Raw genomic sequence first — 23048 nt, forward strand, 5'->3', positions numbered from 1 at the left:
TAGGACAACCAATCGTTGAAAATGAAGCATCAATAGCCATGAATGAAGTGGAAACGGCTATGAATCAAGCTCAAGAAGAATTTATAGACTTAGAAAATTTGGAAAGACAACTGAATCAAGAGCAGCAACAAATTTATGAAGAGATCAAAAACAAAATTGATCACGGATTTCTACATGAAAAAAAAGAGTGCTCATGCACATCATTTCATCCAATCAGGATGTATGTAAGCGGACAAGCTGGAACTGGAAAAAGTTTCCTAATAAAAGTCATCAGAAGCTACCTAAAGCAAAAAACGGATTCTACTTTGTCTTGTGTGGTTACTGCTCCAACTGGGTTAGCAGCATATAACATAAAAGGAATCACTTTACATCGTTTGCTAATGTTACCAGTGGAGCATGAGAACAAAATACAATTCAACAAGCTAACTGGAGAAGCATCCTTGGAAGTTTCAAGAGTATTGAAGAAGATGCAAGTTCTCATTATTGATGAGGTGAGCATGGTATCAAACTTAATGCTTGCCTTTGTGCATTTAAGAATGCAGCAAATTTTGAAGACAGACTATGACATGTTATTTGGTGGAAAACACGTCATAGTTTTTGGAGATCTTTTGCAACTTACTCCAGTTAAAGGACAACCAGTGTTTAATACTGTCACACATGAAGACACGAAGAAGTCATTGGGAAGCATCGGAAATACAAATATTTGGTCCTTCTTTGAGTACAAGGAACTTACTACTAATATGAGGCAAGCAAACGATGAAGAATATGGAAGTATTCTGAAAGATATCAGGATTGGACTACTCACAGAAGTTGGCAAAAAAGCATTACAGAGTCGGCTGCTACATAATTTATTTCCAAAGGAAGAAATAGTTGCAGAGAAGATATACAAGAACATTGCAGAAAACAAAAGTGTCATCTGCTTAATGCCAACTCTACGTGAATGCTCAATATTCAATGAGGAGCTTTTGAAATTGGAAAAGGAAGAGATCAGGAAATTGGAAGCAGTGGACAAAATTGAGGATGGAAGAATTACTGTCACAGTAACAGGCAAAATGAAAAATAAATTGGACTCACTAGAGAAGAACATCTCCAAAACAGCTGGATTAGAAAAAAATCTATATGTTTGCATGAACTGTAGAGTATTTTTAAGAAGAAATTTGGATGTTGAAAAAGGTTTAGTTAATGGAGCGATGGGAAGAGTTGTGGGTTTTATTAATTATCAGAAAAAAGAAGGAGTTGAATGTTTAAAAATAAAATTTGATCAGTTAGAAGAAGTTAAAGATATTTGTCGTTGTACAGTTCGTTTCATGCTTGTGAAAGACTTATATGTACGTAGGAAGCAGTTTCCGTTTTCTCTAGCATATGCTGTAACTATTCACAAGTCTCAAGGATTGACTGTAGATTGTGCATTTGTGAACATTGGTTCAACTGTGTTCAAAGAGGGTATGGCATATGTTGCTTTGTCACGAGTGAAAACATTATCAGGTTTATTCATGATAGACTTTGATGACTCAAAAGTTAGTGCTGATACAAACTGTGTAAAGGAGTATAATAGATTAAGAAGAAGCTATGCTCCTCATTTAGGTCAGTATCCTGTGTTGGAGAAACGTGTAGTTTCTCGTAAAAGGAGAAATGAGAATATCTGTAATGAAGATGTAGAGAGGAGGAAAAAAAAGAGGAGTGATGTAATTGTAAGCAAAAAGAAAAAGGGAAATGAAGAACAGGTTGTAGGATGTCATTTTGAAAATAGCTCTGGTGTCAACTGCTACGCAAATGTAGTGCTGAATGTTGCATTTTATCTGGAAAGTTTGCAAGAGCAGATAATAGTAAACCAGGGAAAAAGATTCTGTTCAGAGCTGACTCTCCTTTTTCAAAAGCTAAGTAAAGATAAAACTCAAATAGAAAGTGCTACTGAAATTAGAAAACTTTTAGATGTATGTTCAGGACGAACACAGTTTTCTCAAAATGTACAGCAAGACGCACAGGAATTCTTGTTGTATTTTCTTCAGGTAGTGGAAGAAGGAGTTCCCATTGACATTTTTTTTGGCCTCTCTTATAAATGGGAACATAGTTGTGAAAATTGTTATAATATATGTGGCTCTAATGTTGATAATGAAAGGTTTATTTATTTGACATTGCCAGAGAGTAAAACAGTTACTTTTGCAAAATTAGTTAAAGATGCTAATCATAGCATGAAATGTGGTGAGTGTAAATCTGACATGTTTTCAACATTAATTTTAAAGGAATACGGACAGTATGTAATTTTAATGATGCAACGATGTAGAGCTGATGGTTCAAAATTGGATAGTTTAATAAAGAAGTTTACAGGACAGCAATTATCAATTTCAGGAAAAACTTTTGTAACTGTTGCAATAATTTTCCATGATGGACCTACTGTTACTTCTGGACATTACACAGTTTATCTTAAATGTGAAAAAGGCTGGACACTGTGTAATGATTCCCAATTGATTTTCAAGCAACGTTTGCCTTTTGATTTAGCAAATTCCTATCTAATCTTCCTGAAACCTAAATTTTAGACAGATTTGGCAAGATCTCGACAAAATAATTTTACCATTTTACTGGATTACCATTGCAATTTTATAGAAAAAAGATTTTTTAAATTATCATTTGGCCTAATGGAAAGATAACCAATTGTAATGTGGACTTTTTTTAATTTTAAATGAAACTTTGAAAAACCAATAATTTAGAGATAATCGGTAACATCTGCACAATTTAAATTTTGGAATGTTATTGGACTGCCATTGGAAATTTTTTCAAAAAAGATTTTAAAAATTACTATTTGGCCATGCGGAAAAGTAACCAATTCTATTGTGGACTTAATAAATTATTCAAAAAATTTTCGTGAACCAAAATGTTACAGAGAATCGGTGAGATCTGGACAAATTAAACTTTAGAATTTTATTGGATTACCGTTTGAAATTTATTCCCAAAAAAAATTTTAAATTACTATTTTGCCTAAAGGAAATGGAATCAGATGTATTTTGGAGTTATTTGAGATATAATATTGTGATTATACTTCTGAAACAAACATATCAGACGGTATTTTAAAGAAATAACTATTGGTATTAGATGATATTTTTTTTAGAATATTATGCATTTCTATAATGTTAAGTTTAAGTAAAAAGAGATTCTGGGCTTTTTTATTACAATCTTTGTGATTGTTATTTTTTTTTGCCCGCTGTAAAATGATGAATGCAATTGCTTTCACAATTTATAGTGAAATGCAATATATTCTGAAAACAGCAAAAATAAGGCAAAAATATTTTTTGGAAAAAAATGTAAATATGTGTACTGTATTATAAATTGTTTTAAAAATAAATACTTTTCTTTTTTTTCAGATTGATATAGAAAATTTTCGAAAACTAGAACCATTTTTAAAACTATTTTTTTAAAAAACAAATGAATAAATATTTTTTTGAGTGAGTATGGTAAGTCAATAATAATAATTGTAGTCTCTCAAGGACCTTGTAATGTGATAATTGATTTTTAGTGTTTTTTTTAAAAAATAAAAAAAAAGTACGCGCACCGTACGCGTACGGTGTAAAAAAAAAAAAAGTTTTTAAAAACATATGTAAAAAAAAGATGAAAGATAAGGTTGGCTCTTAAAAGAACCGTTGTGTTCATGCAGGGACAGAGGAAAGAAAGCATGGAAAAATTAGTCTCTGTGACAAGTGTGCTGATCTATTTTGTTGTTCACTAGGGAAACACTGGTCTCCCTATGACAAATTAGATCATGACAAGAGGCACATCGAATATCAACCCTCAGAAAACGAGGGTTAATTTCCAGAGGGCCAGCAGAAGGAGATGCTCCCCCCACAGATGAAGGGCTCACCTGACCTGCAGAAGAAGGAGTCAGCCCTGCAGATGATGGTCCAGGCTGAGCTGCTGTGGATGTACTTGCTTGTCTTTCTGAAGAGTTACCTCCAAAAAGATGACCATGTGTCCTTCTGTGTACATCCTGGAGGTGTCTCTTCATGGTGTGATTCCCAAAGGAATACTTCCTGTCAGGATTACCTCTAGAAAGTACACGCTGACACAGCCTGCAAGTTACTAAGGGTGCATTCACCTTTTGCTGGCCTTCAGGAAAAGTAAAATAATCCCATACATAAGAGGGCTTTTGTTTCCTCGATCTCTGCCTCAAGACAGTGCTGCTAGTGCTAGCCTCACTCTCAGAAGAGCTCTGCTGTTCTGCCATCGTATCCCAAAGACAAACCAGCTCCTTCTCCCAAGGGATCACAAGCAGAAATGAGGGGAATGGGTGTGGTGTAGGAGAGTTCTAGAACTGAAAGTAGTTTCAACCAATCAAAAGTTGTGTTTCATGATCACATGACCTACCGTACGCTTACGGTACGCTTACGGCAAAAGTGCGCATGCGCGTAAAAAAGACACGCGCTTGCGCGCATGCGCATAACAGTCACTACCCGACACTTCCGCGTAACGTGCGCGTGTAGCGTACACGCGTACGCGTCCCACGCGTAGGACGCGCGGCTACGCAAATTGCGTAACTATACGCAAACAGCGTAGATAAATTACGGACGTTGCGTAAACCGTACGCTTACCGTAAGCTTACGGTACGCGTACTAAAAAAAAATTTAAAAAAAAGGAAAAAATGTATTGCTAATAAATTTTACATGTTTATTTTATAAAATATATTAAAAAAAACATATTATAGAATTTTAAAAATTTAACCATAGTCTTTAAAAAAGGATAGAAAATTAAAATAAAAATATGTTTAAAAAAATAGAAGAAAAAAACCAAAATTAGCATTTAAAAAACCTTGCAAATTCACTGAAAAAACCATGGGTTTCACACACGTTATAGTTAGGAATTAGCAAAACCTTAGAAATTCAGTGAAAAAAACCATAGGTTTCACACATGTTATAGTTAACTGGACATTTTACTCGTAAAAAACCATTGAAATTGCCCCGTTATAGTTAGTTCAGCTAACTATAACTCGCGCGCCCGCAATGCACTGCTGATGACGTCACATATTACATCACTCATGACATGGTCAGTGACATCACTCATGACATCACTGATGACATCTCAAATGACATCACTGATGACATCACTGATGACATCATCCTTGTGATAGAGTGGCAGACCTCCTCTTCCCCTAATATAACCTTTGATACACACAATCAAAAATAGAAATTAAAATTTTAAAAACAATGGACATACCAATACCAGTTACAACAACCTATACAGTAATTCTAAGATCCAAATACACATCCACTCATTCACCAACAGTCCTATACAGTCACTCATACATGTACTCACTCATCATATGTACTCATACACGTATACATCCTGTTACACAATGCCACTCATCCATAGAGGTACTCACACACATAGTTAGTCATGCTAATAAAGAATCAAACATACATTTACTTGCATATACAGTTATACACACACCACCACACTTACTTCTACGGAAACTTACACATACTTAGTCTTTTAAACAATCACTTATAGAAACACATACTTATTCATACAGGAACTCTTTCAATCTCTCACTCTCACATATATACACCAATAGTCACATATACTAGTTTAAAACATATGTAGTTACACATAAAGACACTATTGAGACAGTCATTCACTCACTAACACACCCATACATACACTCATCCACGCATACAGTCCTGCACACATGCTGTCTTCAACACATACAAACAATGAGTCACTCATTCATGCACCCATGCACTACGTAATACCCCTCACCGAACCAGACACTCACACTCATACTGATACTCAAAAAACCAACTAATAACCTATTTAGACACTCATGTAGCTACACACCAACCCATGCAGCCACTTATACACAAAGTGAGAGACTGATACAGATATTTACATATTTAAACATTACTCACTAAGCCATGTATTCACTAAGATACACTTAATCAGTCAGTAATACAATCAATTTTTCAAAAACAATTCATCCATTTAGACACTTATATACCCATTTATTCTTCCATCGACCTTGAGATATACATATATAAAACATATTTAATTTTCAGAAAAACACACATTCACTGGATGATGTCATCAGTGATGTCATCAGTGATGTCATTTGAGATGTCATCAGTGATGTCATGAGTGATGTCATGAGTGATGTCACTGACCATGTCATGAGTGATGTAATATGTGACGTCATCAGCAGTGCATTGCGGGCGCGCGAGTTATAGTTAGCTGAACTAACTATAACGGGGCAATTTCAATGGTTTTTTACGAGTAAAATGTCCAGTTAACTATAACATGTGTGAAACCTATGGTTTTTTTCACTGAATTTCTAAGGTTTTTTAAATGCTAATTCCTAACTAAAACGTGTGTGAAACCTATGGTTTTTTCACTGAATATATATATATATATATATATATATATATATATATATATATATATATAGATATAGTTGGACATTGGACCTCGGCTCAAGACACTACGCAAATATCTGTCTATTATTTGCAATATTTGATGTCGAATCTCGATTGATGATGTTGTGCTAAAGTCAGCAGTAGTAATTATGTCTCCTCTCCTCTACATGATAAGTAATTTGATATAATTGAGGTTTAGTGACTAGCAGTAGCTTGTATGGTTATTTGTGCAAAGTAAATATGTAAACTCAATAAAAAAAAAAAAAAATTTTATTAAAAAGGTGGCGCAAGGTGTCTTTCAGCAGAGGGGAGAACCTTGGTTAGAGAACGTGCACTTAAGCAGTACTGCGCGCTGGAGTTTCCAATGCATCTATCGCTCAGCAATGCTTTTTGTTGAGAGTGGAGCTCAGGCATTTTGTATGCCTTTCTGCCCATATCACTCCTGCCCAGGGTTCTGAAGAAGATCAGGAGCGACTGGTGACCAAGTCATTCTTGTGGCGCCGGACTGGGTGAGGACAGTCTGGTATCCAGAGTTTCTGAGAATGAGTATTGCTCCTCTGATCAGGCTTCCCCTCGGGGGGTGGGGGGGGAGAGGGTCGGGGCGAAGGGAATCTTATGTCGCAACAGCAGGGGAGGGTTATCCGCCCAAACCCATCAACTCTGCGCTTCCATGCGTGGAGATTGGGTGGAGACAGTTGATAGCTTTTGACCTTCCTGCTGAAGTCTGTAACGATGTTCTGGCAGCCAGGTGGCCCTCCACTATGATGGTGTACGCGTCCTGTTAGCAAGAATTTGTATCATACTGTACAGAAAGGTCCATTGACCCTCTTTTTACTTCTCTTTTTACATTTCTTTTATTCATTCTAACCCTTGCCCAGCAGGGCTCTGCCTTGGGTACTCTCAAGGGTTACCTTTCTGCTCCGTCTGCTTTTTTGCGGCTGCCAGACCAGCCCTCTCGCTTTAATTCTCCTATTGTAAAAAGATTTCTAAAAGGGCTGGCTCACTTATTTCCACCCACACCAATGGGACCTTAATTTGGTCCTTACCTATCTAATGTGTGCTCCCTTTGAGCCCTTGTACAATTGCCCCCTCCGGTTCTTGACCATCAAACCAGCTTTCTTAGTGGAGATTACATCTGCCCGGGGGGTGAGTGAGTTTCAGGTGTTATCTTGCTCACCTAGGGTGGTTTCCCCTTTTCAGGGCCCTAGTTTTGCACACGACTACGTCAGTTACTTCGTGGCTCTACGCTTCTGGGATGTTAAAAAAGTACTGACGTCTTCGCGCCTGGGTGCCGCCTATATAGGCACCGTGAAGTCATACCCGACACCGACGACGTCACGTGGAGCTGAATGGAGCCACTGGACGTCTCACACAAGGGGTATTGCTCAGCAAAAGTTTCCGGATCCAGCCTGACGCCTAAGAAATTCAAAGGTAAGGAATCACAAGCTAGATAGAGTCTCTACCAGATAACGCGTTACCGAAGGTAAGTAACTTGTTCGTTTGGAGGAGTTCTGAAAACTTTTAGGCCCGGTACTACTGTACCTGCAGCACCATTGAAATCATGGTCCTAGTGCCTGCTAGATAACTGCAATTGTAACTGCCTGTTTAGTAGTGACATTTAGCAATATTCTGCTTTTAGTGAGGTCCCTAGAGCTTTTGGCCCCCATGCCAGTGCACTTGCTGCACCATTCAAATCATGGCCCTGTTGTCTGTAAAACTAAACTGCCTATTTAGTAGTAAAATATCAATACTAGGCATTTAGTGGGAAGCCTAGATGTTTTGGTCCTGGTGCTACTGCACCTGCTGTACTATTAAAATCATGACCTCATTGCCTAATAGATAAATGCACTTGTGACCGTCTTGTTTAGTCGCAAAATGTAGTAATCTGGGTTTAGTGGGGTCCCTTGAGCTTTGGCCCCAGTGCCACTGCACCTGCTGCACCATTCAAATCATCACCCTGTTGTCTGCAAGGTAACTGCACTTGTGGTTGCCTAGTTAGGAATAAAGGATAGCAATAATCAGTGTTTAATGGGGTGCCTAGAGATTTGGGGCCCGGTGCCACTGCATCTGCTGCACCATTTAAATAATGATCCTGTTGCCTGCAAGATAACTGCACTTGTGACTGACTGTTTAGTAGTAAAATATAGGAAAATTTGGTGTTCAGTGGAGTTATGACAACTTTTGGCCCCGGTACCATTGCACCTGCTGCAACATTCAAATCAAGTTCCTTTTTAACTGCAATTGTGCCTACCTATTTAGCAGTCAAATATAGCAATATTATGTGTTTAGAGGAGTTGTGACAACTTGTGGGCCTGGTGCTACTGCAGCTGCTGCAACATTCAAATCATGATCCTGTTGTCTGCAAGGTAACTACACTTGTGGCCGTCTGTTTAGTAGTAAAATATAGCATGGTTCTTGTATATTAACTTTATTAGGTCTCGCTGAGCCCAGCGCATGCGCTGGCTCGAAGAGACATTTTGTATGTGTGCATTTCAAAGTGCTGCTCGCTGGCCTAACGCTTGCGTTCACGCGATCGTGCACACGCGCAGCCGGCCGCCAGCAGCTTTTGAAAACTCGTGCGTCATCGCGATTGCGATCACTTTCAGAGCGATCGCGATCACGATGACGCACGCGCACACACAACTCCCGCTTCTCCCCCTCCCCCACCACATATTGCGTCTCCAGCCGCTCGCACGCGGCCAACGCTTGTTTTAACATTACTGCGGCCAATGCTGGTTTATTTTATCTTTGCGCACACACAACTCCCGGTCGCGGCCGCACAGAACATCTCATCCCCTTCCATTATGCTTGCATAGCCTGTTAAGTTCAGTCCGGCGGTGCCCATCCTCTCTATTCGAGTCTGCAGGGACATGATCACTCGCCGCTCTCTGGGCTATGCTTATGTCAACTTTCAGCAGCCGGCCGACGGTAAGTGCCACACGACTCTGAATTGTATCACAAATGTCTTGTACCTGTGCTGATGTACTGTTTGAAAACCCATGTACGATTCACGTGTTTACTGCAAGTGGGAGGGGCTCGCGTTTTTGCAGAAGGTGGGATACTTTTATTTATGTCTTGGTTGGTCATTGTCTAGGACGTTTAGATAACACACGAACGTGTTTTGATTGGCCACAGATGCTCCAATACATACACGAATAACATGCATAGTTGTTTGGCAGTATTGTGTTTTCCCAAGTGCTTTTATAACATTTATTTCACTGGTTAGATATGTGGGCACAGCGAGTCAAAGCAGCAATTGTGTGCCTTCATGACTAGCCGTTTGAATTGAGTATTGCAGTTACATGTGACTTATGTACGGGTCTTATGCCCTGTTGGGATTGCATTTCTGGCACAGTAAATATATGCATACCGTTAAACGATTTTGCCAAACTTTACGTTTTGTTTCTGAATTTGAATTCACATTATGCCCGAGCCGAGTAAAGTCTGCCCTTGCTGTACATGTTTTGTCGTTTTACTTCCACCGCTTCAGTTCCGAAAAGGGTGATATTTAAAGCCCGCAGTGATTAGCGTAAATTAAATGTTATTAGTTCCGACGTTAACGATTCAATACCACTTTAAGCAGAATGCCTTCCTGGCTGGTCTAATAATCTTGAAGGGACATGTCTTAAATCGAAGATGCACTACTTAGAGGAACCTCGATTATAGAACCATCTTTTCGAGATGGCTGTGCAATGTTGGTCGGTGCTGTTACAATGTTATGGACATTAGCGGTTAAAATGTCTCATTATGATTACATTTTATAGCACTTTCATTCTCTCCACTCTTTCGTTAATATCAAAGGTGCCGACATTTAAATGACAATGAATTCAGCTTCTGTACAGGTGTGAAAAACACTTAATTTCCAAATTAATGAACTCATAAGTGTCCCCAAGTTTTTCGACCCCATGGACCGTAAAACACGTGGTGTGTGCTATTTATCTTATCCAGTAAACTCATTATTTGGTATGACACCTCACACCCTCTCTGGACCACTCGTAATTATGTCCCCAGAATTGCTCCAGAATGAAAGTATTATTTCATAGATTTCAGAGAGAACTCATTTACGTGGCCCCTCTCTCACTTTCCATTTGTTTTATAGCGCTACTAAGACCAGCAGTATGGTATCGGAGCGCTTTATATCTCACACAGAGATCAAATGAATCATACGTGTATAAATCAGTGTACAGGAAAAATGTCATAAAACAATAAGGATTCCCAGGTGTAGGAGTCATGTGTCACCAATACTAGGAGGTAAGACGTTAGGCTAGTGAAACATGGCGGAAACATAATGTAACCTGTACTATGTAGTTTGCACGCAGCTCTTTGATAACTGTTGATAGCTCACTGTGCTTTATCAGTGTTATAAATTATGAACTACAAGTACCACAAGCATTTGCAATGCAATAGGTCTCAAAATTACGAGAGTTTAAGCTATTGGCATGGTAAGTGACAATGCCTTTTATTTATCTGTTTTAAAAACAACACATAAATAAAAGGCATTGCCATTTACAATGCCAATTGCTCAAACTCTTGTAAATGCGAGACCTATTGCATTGCAAATGCTCGTTTTTAACTTGCAATGTTTATCACAACATTTAGAATTTGATCAGATTGACCAAATAGATTAAGTTGAAAAACAAAACAATCTGATAATACCAACATAGCACAAAGAAGGTAATGAGGCATGAATAAGAAATACCACAATCTTTCCAAGTCTAATGCATAAGATTTACATTCCTAAGTAATAAAAAGCAAGCATTCCAGAATACTGTTAGAAGCGGTCTGCCTTTTCTGTGGGAAGAGAGCTTATCTGGACAGTGAGTGGGGCTTAAACAGTGTGAACAGCTTTAGTAGAAGTATCGTAAATGCGTGCAGTCAGGGGAATTTAACCATAAAAATAAAAAGTTCCACACAACGGCGAATGAGTACAGTAATTTGGCTTGGGGAACGGATAAGAGCCCCCTTTTAAGATGGATTAAATACAAGAGATTTCACAAGCATAGCTCAGGCAATGTGCAGGCGAAACCTAAACAGTGCAATTGTTAAAAACACTATCTGAACGATATTAACCTTTTGTGCCAAATACAGTATGCAAGAAATAACAGCACCCTTGTAGGAAGCTGGCTCTCTATATAGTGTACTAAAACAAAGTACACTGTGCAAAGAGTCCAGTGAGTCTCCAATTGATTTACGGAGGCTAAAGATGATAATACTAACTCTCTTTAGTGTTAGTGTGGGCGAGCAATTAGGCTTATCAGAGGGTAGTGCTAAGCATTTGTTGTACTCACAGAGCCAATAAATGGGACACAAACACTCGAAGAATAAATCAGAGACCAATTTTGAAAAATAACACTTCTTTTTATATATATATTTCAAACTCAAGAACTTCGTTTCAAGGGAAGTACAGTTTTTGATAAACATTCACAGGTAAGTGAACGCTTCAAACCTATGGGCTTTTATGCACAATGCAATCCTATGGGAGGAAAAGTCAAAAATGTGTAAAGGTAGGTACAGTCATTTTCAGGGGTTCACCTTCTGGAATCAGAGTAGAAGTGGGCCATGGTTCAAGGTAATACCAGCAGTTCGTCAGGAACCGCCCTGGTTCTACTGGGAGCAAGGCACTGGTGAGGTTGGTACCGGGCACGCTAAGGAGAAGGGAGGGGCACATGAAAAAAGGCCACACAGGGGGAACTTGTAGGCAAGTCTAAGGGATCCAAAATGGGAGCTCAGGTCACAAGGGATCGTGAAGAATGGGGACACAGTTGGTTCATCAGGACCCATGTCGGGGTGCTCGGGAGCACAGTGGTTTGGTCGATTGGGCTGAATCCACAAAGATGCAGCTCACGGTCAAGGACACAGCTGGCATGGCCAAAATCAAAGCACCTGGGCCCCTTTCGATGTGGGTTTCAGTGATGCTGACGTCCCTTGACGGCTGCTTGGCCCTGGTGCAGTGAGGATCCAGACTGGACACTCACGGTCGGTGTTCGATACCCAGAGGGTTGATACGGCACCGCTCCGGTTGGTCCTGGTATTTTCACACTTGGTGGGAAACAGGCCTATGCTTCCAGAGCAGGAGTACCTTCTCCTGGTTGTCTGTGGTGTTGGCCTGGCCAGAGAGCTCCAAGGCAGTGGACTGGTCTCTGCTCGTCAGTTCCTCCGGAGTGCAGGGGAGTAGCTCCTCTACTCCAATGGAGACTTTCGGTGTTTGTTGAAGTGCTGGCTGGCTACCCGAGGTTTTGGTAGTTGTCCAGCTTGCAGGACGAGTCACTCTGTTGTGACTGTCAAGCGATGGCAGAGGACGGCAGGGTTTCAAGCCAAAATGCTGCTCTAGTTCTCACCAGGCAGTGACTTTTCTTTCTGTTGATCTGTCAAAGTGGAGTTCAGGCGTGCCACCCAAATACTAAGATTGGGTGAAATCTTTTAGTCCGCCAGCAGAATCTGCAGAATTTAGTAATTCAGTGTTACTGTTGTAACACAGAATTACTAATAAATTCCACCACTCCGCTGGCAGAATCAATGAATCAGCACTGGACTTTCCACATGAGACAGGGCGATCAGGACGTCTGTGCTGAAATCTCAATGTTGCTTCCGCTAATTCTACTCACAACGTTGGCTCTCCTTTAGTTACGCTCACAGGCAGTCCATTTGAGCTCCTGGCGCTCTCTTGATCTCGTCTTCCTTGATTTTTTGTTGAATCACATCCAATTGCACACACTTTCATCTCACGCCCAATCATAGTTTTGGTTGCTCTGCTGTGTACTTGTAGGTGTCGAGCGGTCGGATCTTGAAATTAATAACAAAACACCAGCCCTCTGCTAATGCTGCAACCTGTCCTGTAGGGTAGGGAGGCAGGTAGCTGCTTTTAAAAGGTCTGGGAGCCTGGCATGGTCACCTGGGCTTGCATTCCTCGCCAGGTGCTCTGATGTCAAGAGGTTTGGGGCTTTGAGTGAGAGGCAGCCGCACAGGCACGGGAACTGCAAATAACCCTCCCTCGTAGCGTTCCACACTGGTACATACAGAAGGCAATGGGCATTTCACTGCAGGAATTCCTGATAGGCTGTGGTCGGAAAGCTAGCAAGGGCTTGGTGAATGCAGCATTTATTCCTTTAAGAAGTACACTGTTATAAGTCCTTTTAATACATAAATAATATTTCAATGGTTTGGTCATGGTTGGAACGTGACCTGAAGACTATCATAGCCTCCCAATTGCTTTGGGTTTAGACCACTACCTGTACCGATATCAACAATGCCACCAACGCAAACATCAACATTACCACCTCAAACATCAATGCCATCACCACCAACATCAACGCCTTGACCAACACCACCTCGACCAATTCCACTAACACCACCACCAATACCACCATTACCAACCCCAAAAGGTCTGGTTCCGACATGCTTTTGTTCTGAAACATCACTTTCGTGTTTAGATGCATCGTCACATTAAAGACAGACCTATTGGCTTTGCCACTGCTGGTTTATAATTGCAGAGAATTATAGAGTCCAAACTTATGAGGCTTTTATCATATTTTTTGAAAACATGACAGAAGAGAGAAGGTGTTCATTCAGAGAGAAAAACTCAAGTCCTAGGGCTGAGCCTCCCAGTTGTGCGATTAGTTCCATTTCTGCTAAATGAAGAAAAGGGGGAAAATACCCTTTTGTGTTTCTTGGTGTCATTTAAATACTTAAAGTGTTTCTGTTCTCTATCCCCTTTAATCCTTTTCATATGAATTATCTCAATAGGGTTTTTAATGTGCTTCTCATCGGGAGGTCCCTGGCCAGCCTCGAGTGAGATCAAAGCATCTCTGAATTTCAACCACTGTCAGTTCTGTAGCTGGTCACTTACCCCATTTCCTAAGGGCACAGCTGTCTTACACTTTGAAAATATGCAGCTCTCTGTGTTAATCAGAGGGTCCTGCACAAGGGAGACCAGAGGGAAAAAAACATTAGCAAATACAAGAACTTGTTATCGTTTAAACAGATTATATATGTTGCATAAAATAAAGGTCTACCGTTGTGGGAAATCCTGTTTGCCTTAAATTGATCCTCAGGTTTTTTCTCTTCACTTCTTTTTCCTGTATATTTTACAAAACGTGATCTGGTCCGAGACCAGTTGGCCAAAAGTCAGACACTCTATGGTCTATGTAAATGGAATTTCCCGTCACTTGCAGTTCGTTCAATTATATTAAAGGCCTGGACTGACGTGGAGTCTGGACACCAGGCTGAAGCTCGGAGGGTTTCAAATATTATAAACTATCCTAATGTAACAACAAGAACACAGCTACATATTGGAAGTTGGGTGTGAAATATGTCTCAATATACATAAACCAGAAATATGCCAGAGTTAGCAGTGCCCTCCCATATGCTAAAAATTAGATTACACCTTTAGAGGGTGGCAGCTATTAAAGAGATGGCTTAAGCATACAGATAGAATTGCCCAGTATACACATGCCCAGTATAGACACATTCTAAGATTACTTTTGGACATCTATTCTAATTTGTTATATACAAAAATGTAAATATTCAATAAAAAATGAAATAGAGAGAAATTGCTTTCCGATGCTGAAGGTAACTAGCTGGGTTCTAATTACAGGTCTAGTATACGCCTGGCTCTAGTAAAGGGTTGAAAGGCTAGCCAGGACGAGGAGGAGATAGAGGGGCTGAAATGTTAGAAAGTAATTGCTTCAGGGGAGGGGACTTCTGAATGGGACATGGGGTCAGCATTGTTTTCATTAGGAAAGCTCTCCCAGCCTCTCTGACCCCAGGGGTGTGTCAGAGGCCCACATCTTAGTTTTACAGGAATGGCAAAAATGACGTTCTTCACCAAAGGCTGATTCATGCCTATGGATGCAGCCAAGCTTGGAAGATTAGCCTTTCCTAGAAAGGACTCCCTGTGCCATTATATTAAAGGCTTGGGCCTGGTCAGTCACAGAACCAGGATCCTTCCAATAAGCGTGAAAGAAGCTGTGCAGAGCGTGGACCATGCATTGTAGCAGCTTCCTAGTGCAGGCCGGCCTGCACTCACACGGCTGCTCCTGACCAGGCACCACAGCGAACACAAAGCATCCTGGGGGTGCAGTGCACAGCTGCAGTTCCACGCTACTCACTTCTGCAGTGCCACATCGCTGCACCACGCTGGCCGGCACCGCATGGGAGAGGACCAGACGGCGAGCTAGATCGCTGCACCACGCTGGCCGGCACCGCATGGGAGAGGACCAGATGGCGAGCTGGATCGCTGCACCACGCTGGCCGGCACCGCATGGGAGAGGATCAGGCGGCGAGCTAGAGCCTGAGCCGTGAGCCAGGCGATCTTCTGTTTTTACTCACATGCTCATAGTGATAATAGAACAAAAAGATGGGCCGCGGGCGGTTCGTTTATAAGTGGCTCCTCCCTATTTAGATCTATGGTCGAAAGATTCACTAGATCAGGGCTGTGGAATTCCTATAGTCCGACTCCCAGGAAATATTGTTGTGGTCAAGGACAACAAGTTTTCATGCCTCTTTTGTCCAACCCCCGGCAGCACAAACCCTTTGGCTCCAGTTTGCAGTACCACATTATGGATAAGGGAAGGGCATGGTCTGCAGTTAAGGGAATACTTGTGTCCGGGTGTTAATGCGGTTTGAACTTGCATTTATGTGTCATTAATGCAGAGCCTTTATTACTAGGGCAAGCACTCTAAGGAAACATAAGCTCGGACTGCACTGCGACAGTGGTCACAGTATAAAAATGCATACACATGTTTACAAAGTTTAGCAACGTGAGGCTACATATAATGTTCCCAGATGTCTCTCTGATTAGATGCAAATATTTGCAGAAGCTTGAATGCAAGATTGATGTCTTTGGTTTCAAATGAAATTTTTACAAAAAAATGATTCTATGATGTATGCTAGTATTTCCCAAAAACATTCATAATGGAAAATCAGTGCAACCAGTTCCAACAAGATTAAGGGAAACCTGAAATAAACAATCATTGGTAAAGTCAACAGGTCTGATATTTCTGGTCAGCCGTTTGGTTTTGTCAATGCTTATCTTGTTTTGACATGGTATTGCAAAACTTTATTGTTGTGGGAGCTGCCAGGCCCTCACCATTGAAAAAAAATCATTGGCAAAAAGCAATAATATGATTTGGTCTCATAAAGCACGCATTGCCACAATAGCCTCTGGCACTGAAAAAGCTACTTTGTGTACCGATATGCTCCTTCTGGAAGAGCAGAGTGCTTTCACTCACAGTGAGGCTAGATAGATAGATAGATAGATAGATAGATAGATAGATAGATAGATAGATATTACTGTAATTTTAAAACACGGTCTTGGCAAACTCAAGACCTGATTTGGGGCCAAATTCTTAAATAAAGTCACAAAAGTGCACCCATGGTATATGCTCTTGCACTAGTGCAGATACACAGCTTGCATGAATTCACAATAAATTGACAGAAGTAGGCCAGAAAAATCACATTCCTAAAAAAACATTTGTAAACTGCATTTTAGCACAAGCAAACACGTATGTGTAGATTTCGCTCAGGCGAAAATCTGTTGAGCGTTTACAAGTTCACTTTCCCTCCAACCACTTATTTTCCGTGGAAGAATATTTCTTTCTACACTTGTCAGGAGTAAATTTCCATCCTCTCTCAGTATGGGAAAATATTAGAGAAGAGCTGGTGAAAACCCCTAAAACTTGCAAGTTAGTAGGTTTGCACAGACTCCAAAGCGCATTCCTACCCTGGAACAATTGCTTACCGCTACCTCTAGCCCCAATATGTAGATCTGTGGAAAGGTGGTAAAATGCAGGAATTGCAAGAATTCAAACCCCACTATTGTATGAGCCCTGGCATAATCAGGAGGCTATAATCAGAGCTCTTTATTAAGAAGATTCCTATTGCTGCACTACGTGGCACCAAAGGGACACGTGGATTTTTTTACGGGACACGTAGATTTATGAAGCAACCTGTCCCATGGACAAGTAGATATTATATTAAATTCCACACCCCTGGCCAGATGACACTCACAAGCGAGCTGCAGCTAGCTCGACGCCTTGAAAGAGAGTTAAAAAGCCCCGGTGCAGAAATCCTCAGTCATCCTGCTCCCGATTTCACCATTTCCAGCAGACTCCCATGTTTTCTTGTGCAGACGACTCAGGTCGCAAGTCTCCTTGCAAAATCTCTGCCTTGTTTTAAAAAATCACCTGCTCACCAGCATGACACGGAACTCCCATCCCAGGTAGGACCATGACACAACTGACAGGTAGTCGCAGGATGCACCCGTACCCCAAGCTGGGTCCCCATTGTATCAATGTCATGATTGGGCTTCCCTAGTAGGAGGAGAAGGGTGGCAGAGGGCAAGGATGACGAGCATGATGGTGATTGTGATCTCTGTAGCCCCATGTTTGTGAGTTGCCGGAGAGACACCTGACCTGCTGGTGGCCTCCTACCTCTCCTCTTCCCCCTACATTATTCATTTATTCAATGTTTTTACTAGAGCCCTTTTCATAGGACTCCATAACAAACGAGTTGTGGTCAACAAAAAGATGAAGTCTCTGGGCACCAGCAAGGCGCGAGCCTCGCGTTCTGTGCAGGCGAAGAGAGCAGAGCAAAGTGAAGGCTGACCCCTGCCTTAGGCTAGCTTGGTACTGTTCAGACACCCACACACTGCCAGGGCACCCGCACACACTGCCAGGGCACACACCGCCAGGGAACCCGCACACACACACACACTGCCAGGGCACCCGCACACACACACACTACTGCCAGGGCGCGTGCACCCCCCCCCCCTTCCCCCCTCTGGACTTCTCTATTGAAAGCCAGAAGCAAGAGCGACATGTTTCTGGAGCCCGCTGAGCGGGAAGATATCGCGATACCGCCCAGAGGTGCGACAGAATCTGTCAATGGCGCCGCCTCTCTTCAGCACCGCGGTCTCAAGGTATTCCAAGATTCTTTTTGCTATTAATGCTTTGTTGTTTATCCATAAAATATCCTACAGTTGGCTGTTCCAGGGTGCTCCAGGGACCTCCTCAAGCAGATGTTTACGGTCCAGAGAAGACTTCAAACAACAGGAAAACAGGACTGGGTGGACTTCTGCCAGAGCGGTGTGATAGCCCCTATGGGGTTTGGTTTCTATCACGATCACACATCCACATTGACTGCAAATACATTTACAGAAGGCATTGACACGAAAATAGATTGTACCCACTCCCCCCCATATCTAAAAAAGTTTCCAAGTCTGGATTACTTTCACACAACCTATAATTTCACCGGATGTGATGAACGGGACTCGCCGGGGATGCCCTCCACTGGGGCTTCTCCTCTTATGTAACTGACATCAGCTCGTCCAGCTGAGCCCTTTAAAACCCCAGAAGCCCCCCATTGCCTGTGGAGGTCTGGGGGACTCTATCCTCACCCCAGAGAACTCTCAAGTTTCCCAGATCCGTCCGTGAGGTTTTTTTTATATGCATTCTAGGACCTGAACTTTTGATTTTGTAATAAACTAAAAAACAGAACTACAAGTCCCAGAATGCAAGACCCAAACCCTGGACGCTCTAATCACTCATGGGCCTGGATAACGTGAGAGCTCTGCCCCAATTATCTCCGCTCTCGAAGAACATAACCAAGAAAAGGTATCAACGCGCTTTTCGATGAGTAGCAGGAATGAATACTGCAGCCATAAAAACTGCTGCTCCCCCGGCTCTGTAAATGGCCCTGGATGGCGGCCTTGGCTGGCTGGGCCGTGATTCATAAACACTCACTCACACAGGCTATTCCTTCGTCAGCACTGTGCATTACTATGACCTATAAGCCCCGTCCCTTACATACCCACCCAGGCAGACATTCCTGCATTGACCCAGTGAGGGAGGACAGAGTTATGACTTAACCTCCCTTTCATTCCGAGTGAAATATTCCGAGTTTCCTGGACGGCCCTCACCTGCTCCATGGCGCTGCTGAACCGAGGCCCGTCCTGTCCGCAGAGGGAGCGCCCCGCCCACCAGAGCCAGCTTAATGGGGCTGCTGGTGGAGGGCGAGAAATAACTGAGGGGGCGTGACCAGGCCACCCATCTCCCTCGAGGCGCTGAGCAAGCTACAGAGAGCCTTGGGGGCTGTAACAAACACATACACTCTGAAACCACAGCTGTGCCCTGCAGGAATCATTTCTACAAACAAGGAGACCAAGTATTACTTGTGATTCACTCCATCTTTACAGTCCTGGGATACACTTTAATACCTCAGTGGATTCTGGGAGTTGTAGTGTCGATTAACTACTCCCAGGTCCGTTGCTACAAAGCATCAGTTTAACATCAGTAGTAAGAGGGCATTTAGTTCCTGTATCCAACTCTCCTGTGAAAAGGTCAAGCTGTCAGATGTGAAGACCTTATCCAGACATGGCTTTTTCATTGCATTGTGGGACCTGTAGTCTTAGGTTTCAAATTATAAGTGGAGAAGTACAGGTTTCAGTAATATAAAGGGGGCCTTTGCAGTTTCCCACCCCTAGGGGGCATTCGTGGACGGCCGTATAGTTCAGCCCTATGCTGTGGTTTACTACCCCCCACCCTACCACTCCCCCGCCCGCCTCACTGCATCGCAGTACTCCCTCCAGGAGCCGCTCCTGTTTTGTTGGTAATAAAGTGCAGCAGGGCAGCCGTATCATTATTTCATGTGTCTGTAAAGCGCATCTTCACCCGCGGGTATCCTGGCGCAGACCTCCTCTGACTGCAAACTTAGGGGCAGATTTACCAGCCCCTTGCCACACTTTTACGCCGCCGTTGCATCACTTTTGTGACACAGCGGCGTCGTAAACATTGTGTCACATTGCGACACGTTTACAACGTGATGCATCTAGGGAGATGCATCACGTAGTAAATCCCTGCGTCACATTATACCTGCGTCAGGTATAATGTATGCAGGGTGGGCGTTCCCACGCAGAAAGGCCTCATAAAAGTGATGCAGTGAAATCTATAAGATTTCCCTGCACCACTTTTAGGACGCCACTGTGTCAAAACCTTAGGCCTGCTTGAAGCAGGCGTAAGGAGCGACGCAGTACAATGAGTATAGGCTTCAAAATGCATTGCTAGCGTTACGTCGTGCTTGCGGCACGACTCCAGCAATGCGTGACTTTTGGGCCAATTAATCAGACTGTTGATAACGATACCAGATGTCATGAAGTATTACAATCATGGAGCGTACAAGACCATTAAAGTGTGATGTTTATGTTCCATGTTTGTGAATAAACTGCGTCCGTTATGCACCAACAGTGATTCAACTAGCGTTTATTGAGATGGGGAAAAAAGGGGTGCACGAGGATGGCCAGGAGGGACTGGTGGTCACTCGCACATCTGGAAGGGGTTACATCCCTTAGACAAAGCTTCAGGTTTTAACTGTGTGAGAATGATTTTAGTTGGTTAATCAGAGAATTGCCCCTGTCCACTTTTGCAGACATAATTGGGCATGTTTACATGTTATTTTGTGTCACTTGCAAGAACTCAGTTATGCTTATCTGTCTGTATCTGTTGTTCTAATATTGCACAGGTTTGTGATTAACCATAAACAATAAAGTATTACATAAAGTAACACTTTTGCAGGGGCATCAATCTTGAGACCCAATGCACCTTTTATTTCTGCTCATAGACTTACATTTTAGTGCATTTCTCCTTTTCTTGATTGGAACCTTCATTTTGTTCGGCTTTCAATGCTTTATTTGTGACACGTGCTGCTTTAAAGAATTTCTCAGCTTACTCACAAACCTAGCTTATCTTTAGAGACTTTCCCTTAAGGGGAACAGAACTCCATCTCACTTTGCAAATGCCGACTTTAATAATGTGTGTTTGCATTTGCCAAACTGAATTGCCTGGATTATATTCATACAAGCCGTATTCAGGTGACAATTGATTTATTAATAAACATTTTGATTTAGATTGTAATTTCATCGCAACTTTAGTAATTTGTTAACAAATCTTCATAGTTGGCACAATTACTCTTCTCTGTCGCTTCTGTGAGGGTAAATCTGCGCTACTGTCATTGATGAATATATACCATTACATTACATGCGTTTACAACGCATGCGGTTACAATGCGGTTGTCACAATGACCGTGATGTTACATCGCAGTACCATTACAACGCAAGTCATTACAACAACTTGCTCTAGATGGCGTGCTGCACTTAGGAATAGTATAATTTACTATTCTAACTCCAGTGTGTGCAACAGCAGGGACGGTGTTGGAATAGTACATTATACTATTCCTTAGTTTAGAGCGCCATCTAGAGCAAGTCCATCGCACCCCACCTGCGCAACATCATCAACCTCTCCTTCGAGACCGCTACCTTCCCTGAGAGCTGGAAGCACGCCGAGATCAACGCCCTACTGAAGAAACCCAAGGCGGATCCGAGCGTCCTCAAATACTTCCGGCCCATCTCCCTGCTTCCGTTCCCAGCAAAGGTCATCGAGAAGATAGTTAACATCTAGTACACCCGTCACCTCGAAGACAACAGCATCCTGGACCCCTCCCAATCAGGATTCCGCAGCAACCAAAGCACCGAGACCGCCCTCATCGCCGCCACAGACGACATCAGGATCCTGCTAGACAACGGCGAGTTGGCGACCCTCATCCTCCTGTACCTCTCCTCCGCCTTCGACACCATCTGCCACCGCGCACTACGCACGCGCCTCCACGATGCAGGGATCCGAGACAAGGCCCTGGACTGGACCACCTCCTTCCTCTTCGGCAGAACTCAGAGAGTCCGCCTCCCCCTGTTCCGGTCCGAAGCCTCCGAGATCATCTGCGGCATTCCACAGGGATCCTCCCTCAGCCCAACGCTGTTCAACGTCTACATGGCACCACTCGCACGCATCGCCCGACAGCACGACCTCAACATAATCTCCTACAACAATGACACGCAGCTGATCCTCTCCCTCACCAAGGACCCCCTCACCACTAAATCCAACCTCCACCAGGTGGATGAAGGAAAGCCGACTTAAACTGAACTCAGACAAGACGGAGATTCTCATCCTCGGGCCCAACCCCTCAGCATGGGATGACTCCTGGTGGCCCACATCACTGGGGACACCCTCGGCTCCTACCAACCACACACGCACGCAACCTGGGAGTCATCCTGGACTCGAAACTCACTATGACCAAACAAGTCAACGCAGTCTCCTCCACCTGCTTCAACACCCTCCGTATGCTCCGCAAGATCTACAGATGGATCCCGACAGACACGAGGAAAACAGTCACCCAGGCCCTAGTCAGCATCAGACTCGACTATGGAAACGCCTCGTCCAAGCTCATCAATAGACTGCAAAGAATCCAGAACGCCTCTGCACGCCTAATCCTCGACGTCCCGCGCCGCGACCACATCACCCCCACCTGAGGAACCTGCACTGGCTCCCCGTCAACAGAAGAATCTCCTTCAAGCTCCTGGTCCACACACACAAGGCACTCTACAAAACCGGCCCAGCCTATCTCAACAGTCGACTCTCCTTCTACGTACCCAACTGGAAACTCCGCTCCGCTGACCACGCTCTGGCCACGGTCCCGCGCATCCATAGAACCACATCCGGAGGCAGATCCTTCTCCCACCGCGCCGCCAAGACCTGGAACACCCTCCCCCTCAACCTACGACAAACCGAAGACCTACTGACCTTCAGGAGACGACTCAAGACCTGGCTC

The 23048-nt window shown here is 42.9% G+C and overlaps 1 protein-coding gene across 1 annotated transcript in view; it reads right to left on the reverse strand.

Moving 5' to 3' along the window:
- LOC146859315 (uncharacterized) overlaps positions 1–19441 on the reverse strand; it is a 135376-nt gene extending 115935 nt beyond the window's left edge. Inside the window, exon 1 of the mRNA XM_085647157.1 lies at positions 19312–19441. Within this exon, the coding sequence (XP_085503283.1) occupies positions 19312–19320 (9 nt within the window). The 5' untranslated portion in view covers positions 19321–19441. The remainder of the gene's footprint in view (positions 1–19311) is intronic.
- Positions 19442–23048: the final 3607 nt, after the last annotated feature.

This window comes from Triturus cristatus, chromosome 3_2 (genome assembly GCF_964204655.1).
Source record: "Triturus cristatus chromosome 3_2, aTriCri1.1, whole genome shotgun sequence".
Classification (NCBI taxonomy): domain Eukaryota; kingdom Metazoa; phylum Chordata; class Amphibia; order Caudata; family Salamandridae; genus Triturus; species Triturus cristatus.